Source organism: Strigops habroptila, chromosome 2 (assembly GCF_004027225.2).
Source record: "Strigops habroptila isolate Jane chromosome 2, bStrHab1.2.pri, whole genome shotgun sequence".
In the NCBI taxonomy this organism is placed as follows: domain Eukaryota; kingdom Metazoa; phylum Chordata; class Aves; order Psittaciformes; family Psittacidae; genus Strigops; species Strigops habroptila.
Genome location: NC_044278.2, coordinates 12,513,328 through 12,537,250, shown reverse-complemented (window position 1 = coordinate 12,537,250; position 23,923 = coordinate 12,513,328). Strand labels below are relative to the sequence as shown.

At 40.0% G+C, this 23,923-nt stretch overlaps 1 protein-coding gene and 1 long non-coding RNA gene across 6 annotated transcripts in view; one reads left to right on the top strand and one right to left on the bottom strand.

Annotated features, from left to right (window-relative positions):
- The window catches only part of CFAP91 (cilia and flagella associated protein 91), a 37,360-nt gene that overhangs the window by 1,899 nt on the left and 11,538 nt on the right, over window positions 1-23,923 (top strand). For 4 of the 5 annotated variants that reach the window (XM_030471673.1, XM_030471672.1, XM_030471674.1 and 1 more), the window contains exons 3-13: window positions 1,651-1,808; window positions 4,596-4,679; window positions 6,260-6,316; window positions 7,210-7,391; window positions 8,097-8,274; window positions 8,594-8,751; window positions 9,010-9,192; window positions 9,305-9,447; window positions 15,396-15,509; window positions 19,053-19,124; window positions 20,656-20,802. In XM_030471673.1, the coding sequence (XP_030327533.1) occupies window positions 1,651-1,808; window positions 4,596-4,679; window positions 6,260-6,316; window positions 7,210-7,391; window positions 8,097-8,274; window positions 8,594-8,751; window positions 9,010-9,192; window positions 9,305-9,447; window positions 15,396-15,509; window positions 19,053-19,124; window positions 20,656-20,802 (1,476 nt within the window). The remainder of the gene's footprint in view (window positions 1-1,650; window positions 1,809-4,595; window positions 4,680-6,259; window positions 6,317-7,209; window positions 7,392-8,096; window positions 8,275-8,593; window positions 8,752-9,009; window positions 9,193-9,304; window positions 9,448-15,395; window positions 15,510-19,052; window positions 19,125-20,655; window positions 20,803-23,923) is intronic. The other variant, XM_030471675.1, reaches the window with a different exon arrangement.
- LOC115601534 lies at window positions 12,705-20,662 on the bottom strand. The gene is made up of 4 exons (XR_003989377.1): window positions 18,894-20,662; window positions 17,401-17,616; window positions 13,074-13,149; window positions 12,705-12,814 (listed from the first exon to the last, which is right to left on the bottom strand). It is a non-coding gene; the product is annotated as an uncharacterized LOC115601534 (long non-coding RNA).

Here is a 23,923-nt window from a genome sequence, read left to right as displayed (position 1 = left end):
TAGGTAGCAACAGCTAGGCAGCCTGTAAAGATTGCAAACCCATCCTGATTCATGCTAACTTCCTCGCTAAGCCCTTAGCTAGTTAGTCCCTTCTTTAGCTCCCTGCTGCATTTGCTGCCCTGCTATCAGTATTCACCCTAGCTAGTTTAAAACCACCTAGGGCATGTCTGTGGGAGTTGCAGTCGCACCATTAGCAGCGGTGATTGGTGGCTGGACAGGCTGCATATAGGTAGAGTGCCAAAGGAAAACAGTCTTGGTACAACTGCATAATGAGTTGGATTTTAAACAGAGTCCTCTTGAAACCATGCAGTTGACTGAGCCTGCAAGGCAAGATACTCTGAGCTCTGAAACTCCATTGTTGTACAGTGAGGGGAAAATCCACGAGCAACTTCCCAATGATCAAGTCAAGAAACATTTTTAAGAATATTTCTGGATGTCTCTTACCCTGTTATCTCAGTCCCTTTCTTACATCTACATGGAAAAAGAAAAAAAGTGTGTTTGTCTGCCTCTCTGTAGAAAGATATAGAGCTGGAAACATTGGTTGTCATCACGGACATCCTTGCAACAATATGGCTGTGTTAACAGTGGAGGCCAGACAAAGTAAGGTGGCATACTGTCACTAATGTTGTCATGTCACAGGTGTAATGTGGATGGGTATGGTGACAGACTCTGACTTGCACGAAACATGTTTTAAGCATATGAAGCAGCAAGGGCACAATGTGCAATTCGAAACAATGCAACTTTGAATTCTTAATCTATAGGATCACAAAATGGGTGGACAGAGTTTGGGATAATATTAGGTTATAGGATTTTCCAAACTCCTGAGGTTGAACTCCCATAGAAGAGAAATGAAACAAAAATGCAGTCTCATGCTCAGCAAGCAGCTAGTCAGAGTAGGGAGTCCAAATCTTCATCATCTGACACTCTCTTACACTCAGGTGAGTTAGTGTAGTTAGTCACTACTACCCTGTATGCATCCAAGTTAGCACCAGATGAAACGAAAGGGGCGATTCACAATTCAAATCTGATTTCAGGCTCTAAAGAAGCTCAGGCCAGTATAGCTACATCACTCCTACTGGAGTCACGATTGCAAAGATTTATTTGCAGTAATAAATCTGGAGATTTAAGGCATATCTACCCAGGGAAATTAGTACTTAGAAGGAGGGGTGTGGATTTTTAATGTGATCGTTTTTGTGTGCTAACTCCCATCCAGGTATTTTTAACACAGGCTAAAATTGTTACCGTGTAAAATAATGCAAGTGGAATACGTTACTTCATTCCCAGAGCCCACAAAATAGGAGGAAGTTACATGGGGTAATGTGCTAGAAGTTCACATTGCTGCACATTCACAGTTACTGCACACTAACTCTTTTATGTAACAAACCATTAGGTCCTCAGTTTTAAGTGTGAGTTTAGCACTGGAAAATAGCCAGAAGACATATCTGTGTGTCTGCTGCTAGTCTGGCATGCTCCACATCTTGAGAAGTACCATCTAACCAGCTGACATCATTAACATATGTATGCCTCCTTCTTTCCCCATCCCAAATGTGTAGTTCTGCAAATCACAGCAAGCTGAAATTCTGATCTCTTCACTGCTGTTTGAAATCACTTAATCACTGCCCCTCTTCTTTGTGTCCACACAAACATTAGGTAAAGGCACCAATGCTCAGAAGTATGTTTAGTACCTTGGTCCATTTCCCAAGCTATGGTGTGTGGTTGGAAGGCAAAGATCCAGTGCCTCCATTTATTGACCGAAGATGGAGAGGGAGCGCTCAGCAGCGCCTGGCGGCTCTTCAGCAGCTTGCTGCGTAAGTGTTCTATGGATGATTTCAAAAAACCATACAAACCAACCCAACAAAACCCCATGCACACTGAAGTGGAGATGACTGCAATTTGCTCCTACTTATATTTCCCTTGAAATGAAGAGATTGCAGCTGTTGTGAAGTATGGTTGCCCATCTGTTTCTTACAGGGTGGATGTTGCACATTCCTTCATCCCCATGCTATCCGCTTTGCAGTGGTTGCTGAGAAAGAGTTATTTCAATCTTAAAGATCAGATAAGTTATGAAGACTTCAATGACTCATGTCATGTGTTACTTCAATGGGAGCTGTTTCTTTTTAGTCCAGTGCAGTTTTTAACCGGTGCAGTTGCAGCTGGTTAGATTGCTTTTGCTGCTCATTCAGGGGTGTATGGGGCCTGAACCAGGACACCACATTTTTAGTGCAGGGGTGTCTTAGTTGAACTTTCTCCTGGCATCACAATTTGGGCTTCTGATTCTGCAGATGTTTTAAAAAACTTCTGTGTGTTTTGCCACACCATGTGTTCTTTGGAATCCTCTAGTAGCTGTGCTCAAGATTGCAGGCATCAGCCTAGTTGTTTACAGAGGTTTTTGCTGCATTAACAAGCTAACTGTAGACCACGGGCTTTTCAGATGATGCTTGCTCTGGGGTTGCTTGTAACTGAGTTCTACCACATGTCAGACAGTAATCAGAGATGGTTTCAAAGTGATACAGCACCTGGTTTTGTTCTGTTTTGAGAGCATATTCCTGTAATTTCCGTAATAAAATAAGAATTTTTGAGCTTTTTTTTTTTTTTTAACTAGTATTTTCAGCATTTCAAGCTATCCCCAGCACATGAAAACCTCGATGGCTTTTTATATGTTGACTGTTATTCTGTAACAAGAACTAATTTGACACCTGCACTGCTTTAAAATTGATTTACATTTCAACAACATGTATTTGCAAAATGTCTTGTAATTAACAAAAAAATGAGAAATCCATCCCCTCTGTTTCAACCTGCATGGATTGACAGTGTTGCTGATACAGGAGATAGCATATTTCCCAGCTGTCTTCTCAGTAGTTGCATTGCCTCTGCAAGGTTACCAGGAATAAATGCCCATTTATTTCAGCAAAGTCAGCAAATACAAGTCAAGGACATGCAAGAGGCAGGATCTGTGGAATAAAAAGGGCTATTTCACTGGGTTCCCATTGTGCCTATAACTATACCATAATAGGATGAACAGCTTATGCTAATAAAGTTAGATCATAAGAATAAGTGCCCACCTGTGCTGAATGAAACACAAATCCATCTGGATGGAGCAACAGTCTGATCTGTAAAGAGTCAGCTAGTGGAACTAGCCATCAGCTCCATTATCTCATTTGAATTACAAACACAACTTCACAATAACAGGTTGATTAGTGCTGAGCAAGTATCTCAGGTTACTGCACTGCATCCCAAAACGTTCCCCTCTCTTTTGTTACATGATAGGACTGAAAGCATTGGGAAGAGATGACTTTAAACTTACCTTGGCAGTAAATTGTATGTCACGGGAGGTTAATGAAGCATATTTCTGTAGGCTTTGCTGTAGTGGATGGCTATACAGTGGCTCCCCAAGTTCCACAGTGCAGCTCGCAGGGCTTAAATGAGGTCTTTGAAGGCAACCAATCTCAACATGCAATCCTCTGGTTTGATCCCAGCTGTCAAGCAATGTTATGTATTGTTAATTGTGTCTCTGTAAATATGTCTCCGTGTTTAAAATTAGGCAACAGCAACCAGTTCCAGCACCCACAATCCTGACGTCAGGTTTCTTAAAAGCTGCCCCAAAAATGGTCTTACAAAAAACACGACCTTCAGGACTTGCCATATATATAGCCTAAGGAAATTACTTATCTCAATGGCATGGTGTGGGCTTTTGGGTTTGGTTTGGTTTTGTTTTTAAAAAAAGAACTCCTGTTTCTTGTCTTTAACCACCTTGCAGGTTGAGAAGAGAGTAAGACTGGAGTATAAAGCGATTGTGAAATCAAATAGCAGTCCTGATGCATAGCTTTCAAAGAACTCAATTCTACCTATTCTCTCACTGAGTGCCTTAACGAGGTCTACCTCATGGTCCTCTAAAGCTTTAAAATAAATGGCTCCAAGATGTTCTAGGGAAAAATTTAAACACTCTGCCTACTTTAAATTCAAAAATGGGGTAAAAAAATGAAGAAAGACTGTTCTTGCAAAAGATGCGGTTGTTCCAGCATAGGTTTTTGAAGCATTCACATGGTCATTATTATTTTAGTCCTTTATTAGAGAATTCAAGTTGAAATTGCTGATTCTAAAGTTTTCTACATTTGCTCAAAGTCTCTTCAGCTACTTTTGAAAGGTAGAAAGCGATAGTCTGTCCCTTTGTTCATTCTACTCCTTTACACAGATTTTCTGTTATGGAAAGTTCTTTACTGTTAAGGAAATGAGCTTGCTCCCCCCACTCCCAACAAAAGTAGTTTACAAGGCCAAGCATTTACAAGTGGCAAATCCTTTTCATGACAAGCACATAAGAAAGTTTTATTAAAGGCAGCAAATGACCATTTCTTGCTCACTCTTAGTGAGAAATATATATTAAGTGTCAAACTGATTTGTTATTTAGGTATGAAAAAGCAAAATATAATAACTTCTCATATTATTATATGAGAAAATAATAATAGAAAATAATTATAATTATTATAATAATCTCACAATATAATGAAGTAGAAAGATAATTAAAAAAGAAGAGCATAGTAAAAAGATCAGAACTGCTCTGAATGTACTTAAATGATATCCTGTACTTTGTCTTTTAGAGCTCAATCTTCTCTTCAGATACCTCAGATTGTGTATGAAGATCCTGAAGTTAGTGGAAGGAATCGCTACAAGTATTTTGCACGGTAAGGAATGAACTGATTTGAAACAGAGTTCAGAAGCTTGCTTTTGTGCAGTTTCAAAAGCACCTAAATAAATGCCAGAGCCTTATTTGTTTCTGTCCTTTGTGTCAGTTCTTTGATTGCTGCTATGGAAAATCTAAATAGTAACCAAATCTTAAATCACAAGGTCTTTTTAAATTCATGCTATGCCAGAATTTTCAGACAATGTTCAAGCAGAGCTGTTAAAATGTGTTAACTTCACATTGTGCCTCCTCACCTTGGTATATATTTAAACTATAGCTCAAAGTAGCATACTTAGACAGTTTAAAATGAACTAGGTAGCAACAGCTAGGCAGCCTGTAAAGATTGCAAACCCATCCTAATTCTTCATACTAACTTCCTCACTAAGCCCTTAGTTAGTTAGTCCATTCTTTAGCTCCCTGCTGCATTTGCTGCCCTGCTATCAGTATTCACCCTAGCTAGTTTAAAATCGTCTAGGTTTTAAGTTCAGATAATGAGTTACCATATAAGCACATGTACCAAGCATTCTGTACTTCATAATTATTTGTAGAAAGCTTTGGGCTGTAGATCCTCCTACACAAAGGAAGAAGATGCTCACAAAGCCCTTGTGGCTCTCCAGACTCCTACAAAGGTGCCTTCTTAAGAAGGAACCTTTTTACTCCCAGTTTCTGCCAGGAATAGAAAGGCAGCAAAGAGAATCCATAATTGACTTTCCATCAATGTCCTTCATTGCAGGACTGCTCTGCTCCTTCCAGAGTGGCACTGCAGATCACCAATGGGCTCAAGATCTGAACCAACAGCTAGCATATAGACATTGTCAACTTAGTCACATATTCTTTGAATCACATTCACTATTATAGTCAGCAGCTATTGGCAATAGGTCCACTTTAAATATAAAACAAATTGCCAAGTTTAATAAACTGAAGTTCTGTACGGCTCCTTTAACAACAACAAAAGAAGGACAAAGATGATGTTATCTTCTGCAATTTGAAATTAAAGTCTCTCAAAGGCTAAGGGAAAATGATAGCGAACTGCAATATGCAAACTATAAGAATGCCTAAGAAGGAATTATTAACATGTCATTGAGCCTATATTGCTTTCAAGATAATTCATAAAATACTGCAAAAAAAAAGAGGAAACAATCAAATTAGACAAGTTCAAACCAGCTTACCTCAGCAGCTGACTGTAGGAATTCATTTCAGGACTTCAAAAAGTTATAAAAAAAAAACCCCTCTCAAAAACTCAGAGTGAAAAAAAGTAAACTAATCAGTGAAACACACACAAAATGTTGTGAACACACTCAAAACTAACTTCTTTTAATTATTGCCTTGTTCTGCAATTCCGCTTTCTGCTTGGACAGCAGAATAACACACAGACCTCCTGGTGAAACTTCCTCCGTTACTCCTTAGCTGTGAAAGAATTATTTAATATTCAGGCACAGTTCATAAACATGCAACTACAGAACCTGAGATGTGGAAAAACAGTGTAACTCCATTGAAATTTGTGGACTGCAATTTTTCTAAACCATAATGATCTTTTACGCTCATGGTTGTTGTCTTACATTTGCATTCTCTCTCTTTCAGACCTCTCATCATGTCTTATAAGCTGCTTCCACTAAACGTTACTTATTCAACGGCAAAGTAAGTAGTGAGTTCTGGAACATTACTGTTGTAATGGGTCACATCTCACCAGAAAAAGATTGGGGAACTAGTTAGCTGGTGACCAATATTTTTCATAATGAACCAACAGGAAAAACCTGTTAAGAGGTAAGAGTTTGTTCACTGTTGAGAATTCCTGATGAAACAGGTGACTGGCTGTTTCAGAATTTGCTTGCAATACATGAGTAGTACTTTGTGTAAAGGTAAAGCACATGTGCCTCAAGTGTATTACAATTATGTGGCCTGAAACAGAAAGCCAAGTGTGTCTGAATACTAGTAGAGATACCAAAGCAAAGAAGATTCTCTGCTACAGCAATATTGTTGGAAAATCTTCTGATATTTTATTAAACTCTCTGTGATAGTTGCTATACTGTTTAGTGATGTAGAGCAGCCATGAAGGAGTCTGATGTTGTTTTCAGTGGGCATCAAATTTTGAGGAGACATAAGAAGATTTAGTTCTTAAAAGAGTCAGGGACATTGCACATGCTTACATCAGAACTGACTTTTTGTTCTGGAGTTGTTGGAAAGAGAATTATGTAAGCTAAATTGAAGCAGTCCTACTTCATTTTATGCTCAGCCATTAGTTACTTCTTGTGCCCATTAAAAGCAATGCTTTAGAATGCATACATAGGAAAGATTTGCATGTGATAACTTGTGAGAGCTGAAACAAGAAGATTTCTGGATTGTTTACCTAAGGAGGGAGGTTACAGGGACTCAGTGTAGCCTCAGTCTGCTTTTACTAAAGATAATGGAGTTAACATCAACGGGAGCACAAACACATTTGGATATCCTACCTTTGACTTAGTGTTTCTGGTTTTTTGTTATTGTTTTAAATGAATGTGACTGATGTTCTTCCATCTTGCATCTCTTTTTAGGACAGAGCCCTATGTTCATTCGGTTACAGGAGACAGCAAGGTCTTTAGTCCCATGTTACGAACTTTGGGCACACAGACAGATTACAGAGATGGTGAAGCCCAGACGGATCCCTATTCCCCAGAATACATAGTTCCTAGTGGCTCAGTCCCTGAACTTCTGACACTTGCTACACTCACTTGGGGTGAGTTGTGAAACTGAGATAAATTATAATAATCACATCACCTCTTTAGCAGGAGGTTCTTTGCTTTTTCAATGTCAGGTTTCAAGTCTATTGAAACAGCTTTGACAGCCCTTTGTTGTCTTCCCTTGGGGCACATCATTTTATCTATTTTTAAAATAGGTATGATATTTTCCTACTTAATAGCACTGTTCTGGGGCACTTCATAAGGGGTTTTGAGATCACTCAATATGAAAAGGTTATATGTTTTACAAATACAAACTAGGAGCACTTTTTCCATTCACCTGCCATTCTTCAGCTGTTCTGTGTTAAACATCAGTAGACATCAGTAAAAAACAGTATGAACACTACTGCCCCAGAATATACCTGTGATCCTCATCTCCCAGTGTCCCAGTGATGGACACTGGACATGCCAAAGAAAGTGCTCATTCTCAGAAAGTGCCTTCTTGGAAAAGTTTTTCCTCCTTTGCTGCCTGCAAATGAAGTGCTAGTGTTAATGTCAGCTAAGCTACAGCAACTGCAGGTCCTACCATTCCTCATACTGTAGAATTTTACTGGCCTTAGAATTATTTACTTGGGGCTACGGACAGTTCTTTTTGTGTTTAACATGTGAGCTTGTGCCCATCCAGCCCTCTCATACTTTTTGGTGGTGGTTATTTGCTGGATTCACCATGCGCCTAAAGAGCTACTGTTTCTTGTCCCTGTAAGGTCGGGGGCTACCAGCAGGACTAGCTGAGGTGGAGATGATTGAACGTGCCCGGGAAAAACGTGCTTGGGAAGCAACTCTTCCAGCCATGGACAGTGCCTCAAATATCGAGAAGAGGAGGAAAATGATGGAGGATATGGAGAGGAAGGAGTGGGCCTTTAGAGAACAGGAAATAAAAAAGTAGGAGTCAAATTTTGCTCTTTATTTCTTGAAATTATTGGCTGAATAGAAAAGGAACAAGAAGGTTTAGGGGATTGGCTGAAGGGTACAAGCCTTTTATTTCTGTGCAAATCCCCTGATTTTGGGAAGCGACATATTTGTTAAATTTAATACAAGACACTGCTGCCACAATACTTTTCACCAGTACTAAACTGGTGATTAAATACAAGATATGCAATATGAACTACGTGTAAATTAGTCGGTGTGTAGGATTTGATGATGACAGCATTGCAGAGAAGACTGCAGAGTACAGTAGGTCATACCTGGCCTTTCCTTGCAGGTTGCAGGAGGTTCGACTGGAAGTCTTAAAGAAGATGCTGTGGAGGAAAGAGGAGAAACAGAATGAGCTGGTTGCCATGCGCTTGGATGCCCACTGGCAAAATCGTCAGAAGGCTAAAGAAGAGAAAATAAAGAAGATTTGGAGTGACTGTGCATTGAGTGAGTCTGAAAGATGGGAGAGAGTAGTATGAGACTTAGTTTTCAGACAAGGCATTTCTATTTTCACAAGGTTGCAGTATTTATTCAAGATGAAAAAGGTTGCATCCACAATGTAGATCTGCATGGCCAGCATTTGTTCTGGTCAAACAGGTCACGTTTTTATATTAACTAGAAAAAGCTCTTGGGAATTTCCAAAGATAAGGCTGGTTCAGAATGATTTGTATGAAGAACCTTCTCACATTTTTATTTCTTTTCCAGTGCTCAGGAAACTGATAGCTAAGAGGAAGAATGTGATGGGGAAGCTGGAGAGACGAGATATCATCAAAGAGTATGCTGACTTTGCATCACAACCATACGCTCCTTTGTCTAGAATTGGTTATTTCCCAGACAACCACTCTGAACATTATGTGGTAAAAAACTTCTATCTTAACACCTTTGCAGGTAAGGCATTTTGGAAGACTTAGTTTCTATGACATATTTAGCTAAAATATTAACAAAACTCAAATTTCTCTCCCCACCACTCCGTTATTTAATCACTGTTTATATTTCTTAGGACTGTGTGAACTGGAAGCATCTCTCCCAAATTCTGTCACCCAGGTCAAGATTAAAGCTCCAAAACCTAAGCAAACTGTCACTAAGACTGGATATGTTAAAAGATCAGCAAGGCTAGAGGTGGCACTGGCACAAGTTCACCAGGTATAGAGCTGCATCTGGCAGCATGTCACTTCCTCTTAGATTTGAACTGCTCAAAAATGCAATTGGGAAGACACATGTATAAGATTTCTCCCAATTTCCTGTGCTACATTCATACTTTTTGTAAGACAACTTCAAGGAGAGAATGGATCAAACATTCAGACTGTTGTAGGCATGAGCAGTGCTGCTCTGCAACTCAGTACTCTCTCTGTACTTCTGCTCCAACCCTGTAGAAAACAAGCATAGCTGCTTCTGTCTTCCTACAGATCAGTTGTTTGTATCAGAACATATTATGTCAGTTAGAAATTCTCTCCTGCCATTTGCTCATTCTCATTTCTCCCTTCATTTTATAATGGACAAGTGGCAAGCCTACTGGTTACACTGTCAGAGTACTAATAATTAAATGAACCAAATATGAATTAATATTCTAAAAATTCTGTCCATTTTTAAAAACATCCATTTTTAAGTAGAGATTGGAAAAACGCAGCAAAACATGATTAAAATGACCCCACTCATAAAATTAGATGAGAACAGTGGATGCACAGGACTCTTGTTCCCTAACAACAGCATCTGATTTCCAAACATGCTAATAGTGTTTTGCATCTTAATTTGTCACAACTGTTCATGCAGATGAGGTGTCCATATATGCAATTAACCACTGAGGAAACAAGTGCCTCATTTGCATCTACAATCACAATACTTGTAAATTACATGTACTTTTAAGTATGCTTCTTGTGATGCTCTCGAGGGCTACCGTTTTTAAAAAATCAGGCATATTCTTGGCTGGCTGCTGCATCTCTGAAAAATATTGAATTTCATTTGAAAAGCTTGGCAACTTCTGCTTCATTTAGTGAAGAAATATTTCATCATTGGAAATTATGTGTATAGCTTTCTTGGTTTAGTGTAATTAATAATACTCTCAATGGTGACAGTTACTTTCTATTAACAAATTTTAAATTGAAATCTTGTTCCAAAAAATCAATCATATTATCTCAAATTGAAATTCCATTGGATCTTGTCAGAGAAACATTGCCTCTGATTATGATTCACAAAGAAAACTTTCAAAATCTTGAGTACTACAGGAGTTGTTGAAGAACTAAGGGCATTAATTCACAACAGATTGAGAGCGGAAGACACAGTAATATTGAAGGGGTTTGAGTTTGGCTGCGTTTTACATAAAGTTCTAGTAGTGACTATGTATAATCTGGATTATGACACAGTTCTCATAGGCAGCAAAATGTTAGCCCGAGCTTTCAGAGCTGAATTCTGTTTGCTCAAAATGCAGCAATTGTATTCTGTTTGTTCAAAATACTTCTTGTGGTTTGAAAGACTACAGTGGAGTGTCTGAACTGTAGTCAAGGAGAAGTATGCCCTAATGCTGGCTGCCTACACAATAATGTCTCTTCAAAGAAAAATTGGTGACCAAAGGGAGATGAAATGCAGAACAAAAGCAGACAATTCTGCATATTTCTTTTCTCAATCAATGTAGATCACTTGGTCTACATTGATTATACCAGCTGAGGGGCTAACATAACTAATACTCATTTCCCCACCATAAAAAGGCAAAATGTATATTCTTTTAAAATGACAAAGCATTTTCTTTGCAGGAAAAGATGATAAATCCACTATGCAAAAATCTAACTGCTGCTTTTAGATACGCAGAAGTAGACACCAGACCAGTTGGTCCAGACAAGAAGAAAGTACTGACACTGTGAAACACCCAGACTGCCTCAGCCACTGTTAGGTTTAAACAAACTTTCTGTTCAGAGCAACAAGAAATTACTGCCCTAATTAGCACTTGAGCTCTGTGGTGCTGTCACTGGTCACTTCGCCCATCAGAGTCTTTTGCTTCTTAAGTTTGGTGGCTGTAGCACGTTCTGGCTTAGCAGGGCCTCTCTGACAGGTCCACCTCATTAGGTACCGGAGCTGTTAAGAACAGGGCAGTAAAGGGTGCAGAGTACTTGAGTTAACAGAATTGAGCAGAACCCTCCTGGAGAGGACAGCTGTCTGACAACTTGGCATAAGCAGTCCCAATTGTGCCAACAACCTCCATCAAACACAGTATGAAGGAGGTTTAAAGCAGGCAATTAGGGATCATCTTAGAAGAGCCCTGTGTTACCTTGCATTATTTCTATAGCTGAGCAGCTAGACCAGTTTTCTCTTCAACAGCCTCTATTTAGTGCTGTCCTAGCACGCTTAATCTACATGTTTTCTCCCATAGTCTTCGAAATAAAGCAAAACTCTAGAAAATTCAGAGAGTACACAGTGATCTAGCACTGGAATTAGTTTATTTCATTTTCTCTGGATAATCTCTGGAAGGAGGTGGCAAACAGAGGAGGAATGCTAGATTTTGGCCTCAGAAGTAATTAATAAAGGCTTGCTTCTCTGGCCAAACGAGTGGCAAGATGGACTAGTCCTCCTCATTGTGTTCCTCTTGGTTTGCCATACTGAGGGTTTTCCTAAGCTTAAAGCTTGTAAGAAGGGATAAGCAGTTATGCAAGAAGTACAAAAAGGACCTGTGTCCTCTTGAGAATAAGAACAGCTTCTTTCAGACTTGAAACTAAGCCAAAAATAAGTGAGTTTAGAAGCAGACTTCTTAAGGACCATCCTGAAAACTTTTGCAGTATTATGTACACTCAGAATTCAGAATTCTCTGAATAATTCTCTGAAACAAGAGAACATGGCAGAAACAGGAGTGACCCAGGGGTCACTGTAAAAACAATTATCTGTATCTTAAGCCAGATCTGTAAAAGGACAAGGAAAGCTAGTTGCTAGCCAGCACAGATGATAGTGCTTTAAGGAATGTGAGCCATTATATAGAGACCCTTCTTTGAAAATCCAAGGTATTGAGGAGATAGCATACTGATGTAACTAATGACTATAGGAAAGAAATGCAACTAGGTAACTGAATACACCAACGAACAGAGGAGGTGCTAGAAGAAATCCCACTGCAGAACAATGCGTGATTTCAGGCTGACCCTCTATGCTCTGGTGTCTCAAGAGGGGTAAAGGGTCAGGTAGTTTCAAAGTGCTGGATCAAGATGATGTCAGAACAAAGAACCTCTCACCTCAACATTAAGTGCAGCTCTCATCACATCTGTTTTCCTTTATCTGGTTGCTAGAAGGAGGTGGAGAAGTAGGAGGAGGGGCAAGAATGTCTCTGGAGAAAATCTCTGTCAACTTCAAAGCATAGGAAAACCTGTTCAAGCAGTTATTTCATCAAGACCAGATCTCCACACAGCGTTAGCTGGCTCCTGCTCAGACAAAGCTCTAAGAGCTATTGTGTCAGTGTTGATCATCTGAGATGCAGCAGCCATGCTGCATTGCAAAGTAGGTAGTCAGTCCGTCCTTGATGATCTCACTGTCTTCACTCATGGGGAAAAAGGAAGAAAGAGAAACATGACTGTATACTTTGTGCTGTACATGAAATTAAAATATCCCCAGTGTCTTGTGAAAAGGAGAGGATCACAGAGAAGATACGGAAGGAATCTAAAGAATGATTTCTTTGAACAGAGAGGAGTTTCTCAAGCCATTATCTTGTCAAGAGTTCTGCTTCTATCAGAAGCTAGCAAAGAAGCTAAGGTGTATGGCCAAAAGCATGGGTGCCATTTGTTCTTCACTGCACTTACCAGGAAAAGGAGGTGAATTGGGTGGTCCTTCGCTGTCCAATCCAACCAGGCTATACCATGACTCTGAACCTACTACCTGCAAAAACCAGTGTAGTCTATCTCAGAAAAATTAGCGTGTGATATGTAGGCAGTAACATTTTAAATATGTTGTTCAGAAATTTGGCACCTTTTTCCTTTTAAAGAAAGTATTTTACAGAGCTTCTTGGGCCCTGGCCTCCCCATTTTGAAAAATGGAAACTTGCTAAGTTAGGCAGAACCAGTTCATGCAAAACCCCTTATTTTCTTTTTCTTTTCCTACATTAAAGTCTTAAAATAACTTAAAGCCTCAGATTAGAGAAAGCAAATGGTAAGCATTTTCGACTTAGTAAAGATAGCAAAGTAGGCAGTAGACTGTGCTGACGTGAAAACATAAAACTACTTCTAGGAACTGCAGTATTTCTCAAATCTACATTAACAAGGACTCCCTCTTGTCAGAAGTGCTCATAGATTTTTCTGACTTTAAAAGTTGTTATTCTGGTTGTATTTTGTTGTTCTGGTTAGCAAGAAATATTTTGGGAGGCTAAGGTTTTGTTAGGAAAATACTTATGAATGCAACATTGTACTAACAAACATAGGAGCCATTATTTTCAGAAGAACCACAATTACAGCAGCTTTTTTCTTTCAATTTCCACCCCCATCATGCAGAACACCTTATGAATCATAGCAAGCACTGTTATAATCTTCATGCCAGAGAGATCCAAGGTCATCAAATACAAGAAACAGTTCAGAAGATCTCAACATTTTTGAGCTATAACCATTTCACATGGCTTATAAGCAGTTTATAGGCCTTGATTCTTGCATTATTAACATGGTCCATTTCAGAAGTTTTTAATAATAAAGCATTTTATGCCCTCCACCTAGAAATCTCTCTCCCTTTCTGGAGCAATTAATGATTCTGGCTTGAAAGGTCAGATCCAATATGCAAGAGGAGTTCTGTACAATGACCACTGGAGTTTCAAAACTTCATTGATTTCACTATTAAATTCTGTGCAAGTGCCATCAATTTCCTGTTACTGGAGAGAGAAATTCAGCATGGGATTTTTTTCTTAAGGTTTTCTTTGGTTTTCCTCCCTAGTAAAATACTGTGTTTGAACATTTGAAAGAGAGTGATAAAAGTAAAAGGGAGCATTTTTCTTTGCTGGAATTTCTCTGTTCTTTCAGTAGTAAAGAAAGACTATAGATCCAACCCATATAGAGTAGGATTATAATTTTGAAGTAGCTTTAAATGTACATACTCGATTCCCTTTCCTTTATGAGCAGCTGTGTGATGTCCTACAGCAGGCAAGCGTTGCTGTGCAATTAGAAATGATTATCTGAATCTCTTGTTCTGAGCACCCTCTGATGGGAAGTTGGAGGGACTTTGGCTCTCTAAACAGTTTGGAAATGTCTTGAAAGAGTTGAGCCTGTGGTGGCATTTCCACTCCTAGCCTGCTTTGGCTGACAAGGTTTGGCATCTGCCACCAAATAGCTGCAAGCGAGAGGAAACCCACTCTCAATAAGCTTGTGGAGTTTCTTGGGAGAAGGAAGTTCTCTGGCAAGTTAGTTTCCTGTTCACCCTTAGTCCACTTGTACAACTGCTGTGGGTGCCACTGGGCTGCTAGGCTGTTGCAGATGAGCATTTCTAGCTTACAGTAATAAGCGTTATACCTATAGTTAAAGGCAAAGAGCGATAACCATCTTGTAGAGACATGTAAACTGTAATTAAATTGTGATATTCCTACCCATTTTTCATGTTCTGAAAGCATCTCTATCTTATAGGAAAATAATTAACTTTTTTTGTCATTGCATAAGGAAAGTAACACAAACAACTGCTTCTGCTTGCATATGGGTCAGTGTTTGATTGGTTCAATAAGATTCCTATTTTAAAATGAAAAAAAAAATCTGAAACATGCTTTTACTTAAAAATTACTTAAGAATTTACTTAAGAATGTATTATATCAGAGAGTAAGTTCATACCAAATTTGGATTAATTTTAGGTGATTCACCCAGTGCAACTGCTGATGACTTACTTGTAAATATAGTAAAATAATTCTCGCTTCCTTCTTACATATGATTTTGAAGTTCCCATCAGTATCTTCTGACCAACCCATAGCCTCATCTACTGACCATATTCAGTTTTTCAGTTGATGTGCAGTAAGAAATAGAAGCCACAAGCCTGCAAAGTGCAAAATACTTGTAGCTCCCTGTAGTGAGTGTGATTTGCAACAGTCAGCATCTAGAGGGCTGGCCTTATTGTGGTGTGCTATCTAGCCCAGTTCTGATTAAATCATATGTCTATTCCAGGCACTACTGGAGAAGAAGGAAGTCAAGGAGCAGAAGAAGCCCCTCCTTTTACTTCAAAAAGTAGAAAAGCCTGTTCCTCGACCACCCACTCCAATCCTGGAAAAGCCATCAGTTGTAAGTGGGCTGGTTTTAGCACTTTTTTATCTTATTGATACCTGATTGTTTCCTACATAGTTGTTAAAGGAATGCCAAGACAGGGAAAGAAGGGAGCTTCATCTTTTTTGTGTATATTAATGTTAGAAATAGCCATCGCTATTTCTCAAAACTCTCGTAGTTTCTCTTTCTTCTATAAAAATAATAGCAGCTAAAGAATTGAAAACCTTTTACAATATCTGTGGTCAAATCCTTAATAGACTCTATTTTATAAAGACATAAATTAATAGACATTATTTCCTTGTTCTTGGGGAACAAAAAGGCAGATGATGATGTTGTTGATAGTGATGATGATGATTATTATTATTACTATTACTACTCAGTGTATTCCAACCTTCTGATCTAACAACACTATCATACTCCACTGGAGCAATTAAGTTTAGTCCCACTGAAGTCAGTGAGACTTTGGGTGCTTAGCACTGAGCATGCACTTCGTTAATTTGCAGGATGCAGTCTTTGATGGGCCTGCTGCAGTTCACAGAAAGGGATTCTTTTACAGAGATTGAAATAGCAGTAATGATGTGTCATGGGGGATGTGATATGCTGTAGGAAAAAACCAGCTTTTTAAGGCAGCTGCAACTTCTTTTCCTTTCTTAAAGTAACGTACTTAAGAGGTGGCTGCCCCAGTGGATTGCTTTTTCTGGTTATTAACACCATTTTCATGATGTAGTAAGAATCAGACACAGTTACCAATTAAACTTGTGAATTTAAGAGAGTCAGACAACCATGAAAGTGAGAAAGAGAATGTCTTACTAGATCATCCATGCTGTCTTCCTTTGTGCAGTATGGTGTCCTGTGTTTTATACAGTCTATTTTAAGATGACTCAAACAGGAATACCTCTTTGGGAAGAGCTTTCCACAGCTTGACTACCTCCTAGGTGTTAGATATTGTATTGCAGTGGTAGATTTACACTATTCAGATTTAGCAGTTTAGCAGATTTTTGAGTACTTCCAGGTAGCATGAAAAGAAATCAGAAAGATTTATCCTCCAGTTGTAGTCATTCTTGAGTGTGTTTACAGACTAGGGGGTTTTAAAGTACATATGATAAGGGGTTTTGTTCCAGTACAACAGAATTCTACCTAAATGAATTCTGTCAAATTTGGTTTATTTTCAAGTATCTTTATGTGTGAGCACATGAAAGAGTAGAGCTCTCCAGTGAAGCTTCATCTGTAAAATCAGGCCACTTCAGCCACTGAAGAGCAGCACTAACATCTCCTGCCTTGCAGAATCCAACTAGGGTTTCTCCTACCAGCTGGCTGCAAGGAGCTCTGAAAGCAAGGCTCTCCTCTGTTGTTAATGCTTTTCTTCCTGCCATACACGCATACAAGTACCAACTGCTAAGTGCAGCAGGCTCTTCCCACTGGAGTTGAGGATCTCAAAAGGAAAGTGTGCCAGAGTGAGAGGCGGGTGACATGGACCACAAAGGATATAAAAGAAAGTGGAGATAATGGAGGCACTACTGCAGGCCTCTTCGACTCCTCTCCCCCAGTCATTTCTTATGCACTTACTAGCCACAACAAGCTCACAGAGTGCCTCTGGATTCCTTCCCTGCTTTATCACTTTCTCCCAGCCCTCTCTGGTTTTCAGCCTGCTCCTAGATCCTTCTATATCCTTAATTCCCCTTTTTTTAGCAATTTTTTTATTTTTTCCCTGCAGGGCATGATAGGCTTTCCATCTCCCCTCCTTCTCTCCTGCTGGTCTCTAGCAAGCAGATGGGCAGATGGAGAAGCTGATGATTGCCCTTGCTAAAGGCATCATTTGCAGCACTGAACAACGGAAGTACAGAAACATGCATCTCACAAAAATTAGAACCAAATCTTAGTTTAAATCAAACCAAGCAGTTTGGCTTACCTGTCCAGTATATTGCCATCTCTGTTTCCAAAACTCTGTCCTGCAGGGATTTCACACTGTAGCCAGGTGATGTGGTACTATTTAGCTCTCTAAGACTGGAAATTTATCCCTTCTTTCCAGTGAAAAAGAACATACCAAATCGTATGGCAGTCCATAGTTCTGTTTTGTTCCTCCTGGGTGGTGGGGGGAAAGGCAGGAAAACTTAATCTTCACCACCTAAGAAAAAACAGATACTAAGATTCAAGCCCACAGCACTTCTCTCATCCCACGCTCTTCCCTGTTTTTCTGACACTTCTAAAATACCAAATTTCAATGCAGACCTCATATGCTCTTTATTAAAAAAACTTCCTTGCAATTTTTAGATTTCTTTTTATCTTTTTTAGCCACCCAATGGGCTTTTGCTTTCTGCTCCTGTCAACTCCAGACTAGAAGACCCCTCAGCAACAAAAAATGTTGCCAGCTACTCTTCGTCTATTTAAAATAAGCTTTCTTTTTTTCCCTTTCTTTCTTTCTTTCTTTCGTTTCTTTTCTTTTTCTTTCTTTCCTTCTTCCTTCCTTCCTTTCTTTCTTCCTTTCTTCCTTCTTCTTTTTATTTCTTCCTTTCTTTCTTTCTCTTTCTCTTTCTTTTTTTCTTTCTTTCTCCTTCCTTCTTTCTTTTTTTCCTTCTTTCTTTCTTTCTTTCTCTCTCTCTCTCTCTTTCTCTTTCTCTCTTTTTCTTTCTTTTTTCCTTCTATGGTCATGTTCCCTTTTCCACTATGCTTCCATCATTTTTCCAAGTTGGTATCAGGGGAAGCTCAGTTTAGATATAAGGAAGAAGTTCTTTACTGTGCGGGTGGTGAGACACTGGCACAGGGTGCCCAGAGAAGTGGTGAATGCTCCATCCCTGGCAGTGTTCAAGGCCAGGTTGGGCAGAGCCTCAGGCAACATGGTCTAGTGTGAGGTGTCCCTGCCCATGGCAGTGGAGTTGGAACTAGATGATATTAATGTCCTTTCCAACCCTAACTATTCTGTGATTCTGTGATTCTATGATAAGTCACACAATGCTAGGTGAGTAAAGCTCTCAAAGAGACAAATCACAATATAATGTAATTAATTTTACTTCCAAACTATCACTTTCTGGGTCTTACGTTTACTAAGTTACTCTGATAAATGTCACCACTGGAATAAATATAAAAAAAAATTGCATATCTTCCCTTTTAATTTTATCCCTTTATTTATGGTTAACAGATCTCTTGCACCTCCTTCAACAATAGTTCTATACCCTTAGTGTCTTGACCTGTTAAATTAAATTACTGATGCTCATTTTGCAAACTCAGTTTCGGTCAAGTTACAAATAGTACTTGTAAAGCATATGGTAATTTTCTCCATCAGCATCTCCTGATCATTAGTTACTAATCTCTGAAGACCCTCTAAAATCCCAAATTGAATCTAATTATACAGCCTTTATTCCCCACCTCTTGTAAAACATGGAAGTACGTATTATTCTGACTCACCTTCCTTTTCGTAGAAATTAGAAGATTGGTGTTCAGAAACAACTGAGAAAAAGCTGGATATAAGTTAGACTTTTTGATAGTCAGATGGATAATCTATAGAAATCTCAATCTCCAAAGAAATGATTAGTTACTGTGTGGATATTTGTTGTGTTTTGGCAGGAGGAAGAGGAAAGAGAACTGGCAGTGATCTGTCTGCAGAAGTTGCTCCGAGGCAGGGCTATTCAGAACATGGTATTCTGTGTCTCTTTGTTTATGTGTCCCTTCAGAGTGATGGAGGGAATGCTGGAAAGCATGTTTGCAGTCTTTCTTCCACAGCACTAATCAAGGGTAATGAGGCTTCTGCAGCATATCCTCCTGTATGTTTTCTGGAGTCCCTCAAGGCTGAAGTCTTTGCTCTCCAGCCCACATTTCTTACAGGAACTTCTACGTTCCTACTCATGTCTGTGAGTGTCTCCCAGTTCCTGCCATTCTGTACACTCAGCTCTTTAATTAGATGCTTCATAACAGAATTATTCAAATGGCAAATTCTAGACTAGATCTGGACCATGAGTACGTTTTGCCTTGATTATGCCAAGATCCCAGGCACAAGAAGCCCCCCACATCCCAGCAGGGCAGTTTGCCTTTCATACCATCTTTCCACTTTCCTGTGATGGTGAGCTGAACCTTAGATGAGGAGCAATTGAAGCATACCACCATGATTTCCAGCAAATGCAGGACCTGTCATTCTGCTTTCAGTGGAGCAGAAGGGGATCTAGATAAAAGTTAATTGAGTAGCCATGCTTCGTGGGCTTTCTGTTAAGCAACTCTATAACTTTTGATCAGACCAGTCCAGAAGGTTTGTTTTCATGCCTGCTGAGAATATAACTGATATTCTCTCTTGCACTAATTATTTAATGTTTGTGAAGTGTTCGCATGTGGGACCCTGACCCTGAGCTTTAGCTAACAATGCAATACTGTGAAAGTGGCTTGAGGTGGAATAAGGACTTCCCAAGTCTTCTCCAGTTCTGTGGTGATGTATAAGAAATATGTTTGATGCCATTGCAGGACTGTTGATTTTCACATCATGAAACGTCCCATCATTTTAGGAATCTCCTTCCAGCTACTACTGGATCAGAAATATGTGACTCGGAAAATGATGCGAGCAGGGTTGAGTGATCCTTTGTTGCTGTTGGAAGTCCTGTTGGAAGAGAGTGGGAATGACAGTGTCAGGGAAGGGCCGGGCCACATAGCCCCAAAACAGCAGCAGTTTCAACAACCTCCCCGTCAATTTATTGCTTTGAGCTGTTGCTGGACTCCCTGAAAACAAAGGTCAGAGAATAGTAGATATTGAAACAGGAGACATCTAATGCTGGACTGAGGAAAGGGGCAATGTTCATGCTGGGAAGCTTTGACATTGAGGCTGATGTAACAGGATATCCAGAAGGCTGTTGCTCTTTTCACTTGACATTGGTGTTGCTGTTGTGCATTCCAGTGGTTTGAGTTCTGGATGAAGCCAAACAGAATTAAAAAGAAATAAAAACCATAAAGTAGCAAGGGGTCATCTATACTCCACAGCAGAAGGTCTCAACTTTCATATTCCATGCAGGAGTGTTTAGGCAAGGTTTACCTGACAGCTGTAGTGTTTGCCTAAATGCAGCCACAAGTTCATTACAGAGAGCTAGGTCTTGGAAACAGCTGACCTCGCATCTGGGAGAAAAAGGGCAAAACATGTAGATCTATATTCTCCATTTAATATGCTTGGTTGTTTTACTTGATTTTAAAGATGTTTGAAGGGAAGGAGAAGCAGCTGGGACTGATCCGAGAGCTGCGCACCACTCATGCACTCCAGGAGGATGGGCATCTGCTTTTGAAGGCAGAGGAGCAAATGACATTGGCTCTACAGCAACAGCATGACTTACGTATGCACAAGGTTTGCCTTTATTGATGGGAAGACTGATTCACAACAGTGTCCTGACCAGGGACTCTCTGCTTGCAGTACCACCAACATTCTCACATTTAATTTCTTTACGTTTCCTATTATCCACAGCACAGAAAGCACCCATAAGTAACAAAAATATTCTCCTAGCACAGGCCAAGCATCGAATGCCTGAGGGGCTAAAATTGCTCTCTCACTGCTGTGGGGGCTCTGGGGAATCTCAGGAACAGACTGAGGCACCCTGACCACAGCTGCTGCCCAGCTGCCCTTTGCTTTGTTTGCAGACAGAGCACGCACTTATATATACAGGACTCTGAACAAACTGCATTGTCAAACAAACCTCGTTTTCCCCCCATTTCAATCCATTTGACTGGTGCTGTGACCTGGCATCACAATAGACACTTGTCACTCTCATCTGTCAGATGTTTTACTGAATGTGTATTAGTGCTCTGTCATTTCCCTGTTCCTTTTCTAGCTTGACACCCTCCCAGGCTCCTCCTCGAGCATAAAACATCACAGAAAAAGCCAAAGCAGACTTACCTTGTGAATCTGGCTGGGCTCAAGACTTCTAGGACCTTAGCAATGGTGTCACATTGTTGTACTTGCCAATGTTATGGAGAGCAGAGAAATTTTGGGGCTCCATCCTCTGTCAAGGATCAAGTGAGAGCTGGGGATGCAAATTCCCATCCTATTTCCTTGCAGTACCACAACCTTCCAGAGCAAAATGAATCAAATGGCCAGTGCTGGTCTGAAAATGGGTCATAAGGACATTTTGCCCAGACCTCACTGCACCTCAGACATACAATATCTCCCACATTCCTGCAGGTTTTCTGTAGTTTTTACCACTCTCCTGTTTTTTCAGTGACCAGCTGGGAGGCAATTCTGCAAATAAAATACCAATTATGGTAACAGCATCCACTGGCCTGGTGGAGATGAAGCCAGACCACCGCTTCCTGCTGGGTGGGCAGCGACCAAATTCCCCTCAGATCTCAGTAACAATTGAACTGGGTGACTGCGTTTATAATTCCCACATGCTCCCTCATAGAGAGGGAGCCCAGGTGTGGAATGCAGGAATACAGCAATACAGAACTTTTTTTACTGAGGAATTCAGAGAAAAATAAAAGCTTGAGGCATTAGGAGCTTGGAATGCTCCATTTCTTCTGGAAGCCCAGGTGAGGGAAGGAGAGAGCAGCTCACACACCATAATGACATTCATAGAGAAGGAGAGAGAAAATAAATTATAAGGATGCTGACCTCTGATCTCATAATTTCCTTTTGGGAGAGCCACTATCCCCCCCTGCTGGTATCTACCTCCAGTACTCTTGCTTTATGGGGTTTTTTTGCTATGTCTCTGAAGACTTTGGGACTATCTCACACGTCTCCAAACATTTTGAACTTTAAAGCTCTCTGGAATGCATGTGCAGGAGCTTTCTATGTTTGTGGCTATTTTAGAAAGTCAATGATGATTTGAAGTTCTATTGGTTTTGGTGGTCACAGGTGGGGTTTTTTCAGGTTTTTGTCCTTTCCAGTATAAAAAGAGGCATTTTTCAAGAAATGCTTCCTGCAGAAAGAGGACAGAAACTCCAGATAAAATGGTCAAGGATGAGTGGTGAAAATTTCCAACCTTGCATATAACTAAAGTCTAAGGCAAGAGTATTCCTACATTGTTTTCGTCCATTTCACAACAGTTTTAGACACAGCACCTAGAGCAATAAAGACAAAGCAGCATGTTAGTTCCATGTTATCCCTCTCTGTGAGGTGGTGCAGTTGCTGCATTGCTGTTCTCCATCTGAAACACCCATGGGCTGGGCACTCTCACTTCCAGATGCATGCAACGCTGACAATCCCACTTTCTTTGAAACACTGCATGAGCAAATGACACAGCAGTGTAAGAAAGGTGATTTATTACTAATTGTCTTGGATATTTCAGCTCCATTTCGAGGGTTTTGGTTTAGGTTTTGGTTTTTTGGTTTGGGTTTTTTTTTTTCTCTACTCTATTATTGGCTGTTTATTCCAACAGAAACACAGCATCCTAGCCAGTTCCACCCATTCCCTCCTGCCAAGGACTGTGGCTTCATAGTCCATACTGGAGATAAGGAACTTACCATAGATTTTGTCTGTTTCTGAATTGCAATCACACATACTCAACCCATAAAACATGATATGCTTGGAACAAAGAATGAATGGCACAGTAACACTGAATACCTGGAATCTAGTCTCAGTTCTGTCACAGACTTTCTGATTTTCCTTTACCTGGAATTCTGAGGCCTTGTTTGTGCTTCTGCGAATGCATTATAATAACTGTTGATTTGAATTTGCTAGCAGTTAGTAACTTGTACAGTTTTGGGTAATAACTCGATACCTAAAACTGCAGGGGCTCATGGTTGTTGTATTATCTCAGCAAGTTGAATCACTTTGGTTGCATATGAATGTCCAGCCAAAGATGTACCATTTCACCAAGGTGGCTTTGAATTGTACCAAACATTTTGTATCCTTAGGAGAGGATAGAAATGTGCCTGTACTCACAGTTACCTAAATCTCAAGCTTCCTCCTCATAAAGATTGAGGGTTTACTTTCCAAATGCTGGAAAGAAGCTTCATTTGCAACTTTCAACCCTATTTTTTTGTTCTGGTCTAGCTAAGCTTGGCACAGACATACGGAGGGCACGCAGCTGAAGTAATTTCATTGTCACTTTTATACCTTCCCTTTCTTGGTCCGAGCAGTGGAGCATTCCCCAGTAACAAGCAGGTAGCCTCAGCACTTACTGTGATTATACTCACAGCCACAAAAGCAGTTCATAATACCTGCAAATATGGCACATGTAGTGCTTTATCTCCTCCCACCCACCCAAGCATAGGGGCTGCTTGTCCCAGTGTGACAGTGTTAGGGTTATTCCCACCCTGACTAATTTTGCCATCTTTTAGCCTCTATGCCATCAGAGCCTATATACAGGCTTATTATACTATGCAGAATCCAAGCCAGTGCATGTAAAACAAGAAGAATGCAAAACTCCTAGCGTTGTCCCATGGCTGGTCTGAATGTTGCAGAGCTGTTTCACATGCCTGTGGTAGTCCTGGGACTTTGGACAACATTCCAGGCATTTGTAACACAATTC